At 36.4% G+C, this 5,672-nt stretch overlaps 1 protein-coding gene across 1 annotated transcript; it reads right to left on the bottom strand.

The window, feature by feature from the left end:
• Window positions 1–1,077: 1,077 nt before the first annotated feature.
• Window positions 1,078–5,018, bottom strand: LOC149542484 (jasmonoyl--L-amino acid synthetase JAR6-like). The gene is made up of 6 exons (XM_089795731.1): window positions 4,738–5,018; window positions 4,532–4,633; window positions 3,841–4,174; window positions 3,261–3,443; window positions 1,762–2,266; window positions 1,078–1,667 (listed from the first exon to the last, which is right to left on the bottom strand). Exons 1-6 carry the CDS (start codon window positions 5,016–5,018, stop codon window positions 1,078–1,080), a joined length of 1,995 nt encoding a protein of 664 aa, XP_089651857.1.
• Window positions 5,019–5,672: the final 654 nt, after the last annotated feature.

A 5,672-nucleotide genomic window follows, 5' to 3' on the forward strand; every position in this document is an offset into this window, starting at 1 on the left:
TCCTTTCTTCAAATAATCCCATAACAATGCACAATTAGAGACTCAAATGGATAGAGAAAGTTGCCTCATCATCGAAAGGAAAACATAAGAAATTTTTCTATTATTGCAACACAAAATAGATACTTGTGATTTAAATATCAATTTAAAGAATATATCAAAAACATAATCTTCCATGCAAACATTTAACAAAATGGTTCCTTTTAAAAATATTTTATACTTTTTAATATTATAAACTTGAAAAAATTATTGAGTTTTATAGTTTTGAAAAGGTGTCTTAACAAGAATAAAATAGTCTAAAGTGCTCATAAACAAATAAAGTATTACAACCCACAATATTGAAACACAATTACTTAAAAAATACACAAAGAATACTTCATTAAAAAAATTGTCTCAACAATTGCATGGAAAATAATAACTCATATAAAGAAAACCCTTTATAGTAAATTTTCTACTTATAAAGAAGAAGAAGAAGAAGAATGCTTCTTGTGATAAAATTCTCATGCTTGATCAGATCCAGAACAAGATGAGCATTGTTTGGATGGAGGGCCCTCAAGGATGGACAACTTGAGCTCAGTCATATGCTGACCTCTTTCATTAGTTGTTCATAGTGTCTTTTTTGGCTATTTTATTTTGTTACTCTTAATATAACTGTTTATCACTCTTTCCGTGTGAGGCTTAGCCTCCTATTTTCGTAAATTCCATTTTTTTGAACTCTCTATAGTTAGTATAAAAATAAACGTGATTTTTTAGTTATACAATCATTAGATCTGTAAATTTTGTAGATAACTTAAACATCACAACATTAATGCTTGATCCTTAGATAAAAGTACTAAATAGTCAAAATTGACTTACTTTTTCACACTTAATATTTCCTCAATTTATAATATTTAAAAATGACTATATAAATAAAATTTGATATTCAAATAGTCCACTCACCATTACCACCTAGCGAACTCAAAATATGTTACATACTAAGTGGGGCTTTGCCGCTCTCCCAAACCCACATATAATTTATTTGTATTATTAATCCAAACTGGGAAATAGATAAGTCGATTGCCACAACTAAGCTGGGCTATTCTAATTAGATTCTTGGTAAATGTCCCAGGTGGTGAGGCTGCTTCTGTATGCAGCAACCAATTCCTTCTCCAAGACAACCTGCAAAGGCGAATTGTGTGCGATGGATCGAGGAGGCTTGTACTGGCTCATGCTTATTCCCCCTCTCTCCACCCTATCCTTCATCACCTTCTCGAAGCTTCCTTTCCCCACAACCCTCATTTCCAAAGCCCCTATCCTTCCCGCCTTTCTGCCCTTCTTGTATGCGTGATTGAAGCTCGCATCCAACATGCAACAGCATTCTTGCATAATGCGTGCCGTCTTCTCGTCCTTGGGATTCACAGGGGCGGCACCCTCGACTTCAACGAAGATCACGTAGTGTCCGGGGCTGCACGAGTGGTCCACGCAGCTTGTGTACTCCACCACCTCCATTCCACCCTCTCCTCTCACAAACGCCGACGCTCTCTCCATCACACTCTGCAGCTCTCCTTCATCCGTCTTGTCGCTGTTCACCGACAACAATATGTTGTTGCGCTGCACGAATTCCATCTCCGGGCTGCCTCCTTTCACTCCCATCATTCTCACCACGTCCCCCAATTTATACCTGTAAAGACCTGTGTATCATCCATCCAATGGATTCACTCGCATGATAAAATAAGATATACATTCTACAATGGGTTGAAAGTGAGATGGTGTGAGTGTGATCACCTTGAAAAGTAGTTACAACTGGCTGGTAATAATGGCCCACTTGAAGATCGCCCAATTCCAGAGTGTCAGAGTGTACAGATGGGACGAAACTTTCGTTGCCGCAGCTCTCAAGTTTGGCGAGTGGGATGAACTCAAAGAAGGCTGTGGTGGGCACAAACGTGAAGAGCGTTGTGGCTGCAGCTGTCGGCTGCCTGCAAATGGCAAGATGCCCGCCTTCCGATGCACCGTAGGAAAGGCCATAGATGGGCATATTCCCTGAGTAGTAATTGATTCTTGATACGTATGGCTTCATCAGAGGCCCTCCTGCTCTGCACTGGATGTACATTGCATTCGGCCACAGCCTCCTCACTATTCCCTCCCATGAACTCTTTGAACATTCTCTCCAGATCAACTCCGCCACTTCAGGACTTGCATGGGTTTGGACAAGTTTTAACACCGCCCTCCGCACGTTCTCATCTTTTACTTCTTCGCTCACTGTACCGTTTCTGATGTCTTTGCATATGCCCTGCCATACCAAAAGTTTAAGTCCACACCTTATATTTTTCAATTAGGCAAAAATGAACTGTTAAATCGCAAATATTAGATTAGTGTTTTAAATATCGTTTTCTATATTTGATTCTGGGGTAGTCTCCTTATTTTAAATAAGTGGAGATATCCTTCTCATAATCTCATAATTTTAATCATCTTATATTTACTCTATGTAACTTTTACAATTTTAATTATATTTAGTCTATTTCTATTTTGCTTTTTACGTCAATATTTTTCAAAATAGAAAATGTTTACATTGAAGATTGCTGCCACTGTAGAAAGCCTCTCAAAATCTTTCTTTGAAAACTCATAGATGGAAATATATTTATTTAAGGTAAATATGAACTGTTAAATCTCAAATAATAAATTGGTGTTTTAAATATGGTTTCTATATTTTACTGTGCGGTAGTCTTTTTATCAATGTTGACTGATCTATCATCAGGATGATTAATGTTAGAAGAGAAGAATCTAATATAACTTTTCACTTCACTTTCTGGTATTCTTCTTCATTAAATATCAAAACAAGTTTAATACATAAAACAATGTTATTTATTCAATATCTAATTACATTACATCTATCTCATTATAGAGATTATATTTTGATCTGTATAAACATTATCAGAAGACAGTCTTTTATAGAAATTACTCCCTTTAGAAACACAACAATGACCCATAAAAAAATTTCTAAACTAATTATTTTTCATTTATGAACATTCACTAAATTCACTGAATCTTTCTTAAAAACTCCAACTACATATAGCATATTACTGATTTCATTTCTAATTGCACCCTTGCACCATTATACAACAATAAAATGATTCAACAGTTATCATGTATTTTAACTTAAAAATGATTTTCTTTACTAATAAATTGGGATTGTAGGAGGAGGGGCCTGTTGGGAACAATGGGAAGGAAATAGAGGACTTTGATTTGGAAAACCTTAGCCAAGGTAAAGGAGAAAGTGGAAAAACTGGACAAAGATTCGCAGATTGAAGTTGAGGAAGAGGTGGGATGATTTTATTCGGGGAGAACTGCAGGAGATGAAGAAAATCATTGAGGATAGCCACAAGAAAATCCATGAAGTTAATATCGGCTAAGAGAAAGAGCAACACGAGGAGGCTGCTGGTGGGCCTGGTAAAAAAACGAGGGGCAAACTGAACACGAACAAATCAACTATTATAGTGAAGAATGATGAGGAGAATGCTGAGGTAATAGAGGTAACGGCCGTCCTTAAATATCACATACTAAGGAGAAAATTAAGCTTGGAAAAAATAAGTCAGCTTTGACTATTTAACACTTTTAGTGTTAGAATGAAGCTTGGTGTATGATGTTTAAGCCGTCCGGTAACGGAGATCTAGATGGTCGAACTTCTAAAGAAGTTGGCTTAATTAAAGTTTTATCTATTTCTTAACATAGTCTTAAATTTAGACTTCATCGATTATATTTTGTTGTAAAACCTGCTTTACCCAAATCCAAAACTTAAAAATCATATCAAAAGTTTAAATAGCATTAAATAGTATTAAATATCTAAGAGTATGAATTCATATTTACCTGCCAGGAAGTTCGGAGCATGGTGAAGGCGGCGTCCATGTTGAAAGCAAAGCCTGCCTCCAAACACCATACTTGGGAAGGCTGAAGAAGTCCACAGAGCAAATGGCAGTACAGAGCCTGTGGGCTATCTTCACTGAGGACCACTTCAATGGGGCTCGTGTATTTCTTGGAATCATAGCTCTTCTTAAATTCTTCACCTCTGTAATAATTTGTGAGGGCCGATCCCACCTTGTGCCCTGCCCTTGTTTCAAACTGCCTGCCCGCCACAGTCACCGAGAATATTTTCCCCTTTGGGTGCAACATAGGATTACTGCTATCTGACTCAATTGCAGCTCTGAAAAACAAAACAGAATGAAGGAAATAGTTCTCATATCAAACGAAGAAATGTAAAAGTATCAGATTAAGAAATTCAAGAGACAAATACAAAAATTGTTTAGTACTGTATCAATAGAACATAAAATCTTTGTATTTATTCAATTGGATTATAATTACAGTAACATTTTAATCTGGCGGATTAAAATCTAAAACAACAATAACAATGAGAAATCCATGCATACAATCTAAATTTAGAACACCTATTCTAATTTATAAAAAGACAACTTTTACATTCAAATGTTGCCCATACAATTCTTCATCCAAAGTCAGGAGGAATTATGACAATTTAAATTGCCAACATAAAGTGGGTGCAAACCTTATAACTAACTGTAGCATGAATTGCTGAGCGGTTTCAAACGCTGATTCATATTCTCTAGTAACGGGAAACTTCTTGGACTTTCCAGCGGTTGTGCCTGAGCTGTAAACACACACATTTACAAACACAAAAAAAAAAAAACATTAGAAATGAAAAGAACAGAAAAATGAAGTCAATTATTAATATGGGCTAACTATATAACAAACCTAATCGAAAAGCATCGAACGGGGTAGCTGCAGAGAAGCGGAGATTTGTCTCCGCCAGCAATACGTTCAACGTATTCTTCGATGTCTTCATAATCACTCAGCGGTACTAAGCTCTTGAACAAATGTTTGCTCAACTTCTCTCTGCTCACACCAAACTTACTCAAATACTCGCAGTTTGCATTGTCGTGGAGTATTTTAAGAAGCGTTTCCTCCTGCGCTGAGGAAGGGTTTGCCAGCATTGCGTCCAACTCCACCAACAACAATTCTTGAGAATCGGCCATTTCCTTTACAACACACTAAAATGCTTATGATCAGTAACAGCTTATGAGGAAATCTCTATGGTTGGGGGCCTTTTATAACAATTTTAGAGTGAATTAATTATCTGTGCGGTACTGTTTGAGAGACGGTTAAGTGCTCCTGCCGGCGCGATGTTTTTTTAATGTTGTTTTATCAGTGCAGTGAAGAGTCAATGCTTGACAATTTGCGATCGTTGAATGAAGCATCAAATAGAAATATTGTGCGCACGGCTACCGAATAGTGTTTAAAGTGAACTCACTTTGACGGTCAAATCCTACGGCGGTTTTTATATCTTTTCTTCCTTTTGAGATTTTTTTGGGGATACAACAATACTGAAGCTTTTTGAAGTAGATGCAAACAAACACCAACTACTATATGAAAGAATCTAAATTTTTATTATCCTTTCATTGATAGCCGGAAAAAAAGAAAGGGAGCTGACCCGTAGTACAGAAGGGTGGAGAAAAGCCCATAGTATGTTTCATTCAAACAATAGTATGTTTGCTTGAAAAATGAGCTTAAATGGCAAAAATTTTGATCTTTGTGCAATTTGAGCTAGTGATGAAATTCCAGCTGCTTGTTGCATTAGGGCAAGCAATAAGATTGTAATGATCACAGTGCAAACTAATATTATAAATACT

Source organism: Cupressus sempervirens, chromosome 8 (genome assembly GCF_028749045.1).
Source record: "Cupressus sempervirens isolate cs-2001-9-10 chromosome 8, ASM2874904v1, whole genome shotgun sequence".
Taxonomy (NCBI): domain Eukaryota; kingdom Viridiplantae; phylum Streptophyta; class Pinopsida; order Cupressales; family Cupressaceae; genus Cupressus; species Cupressus sempervirens.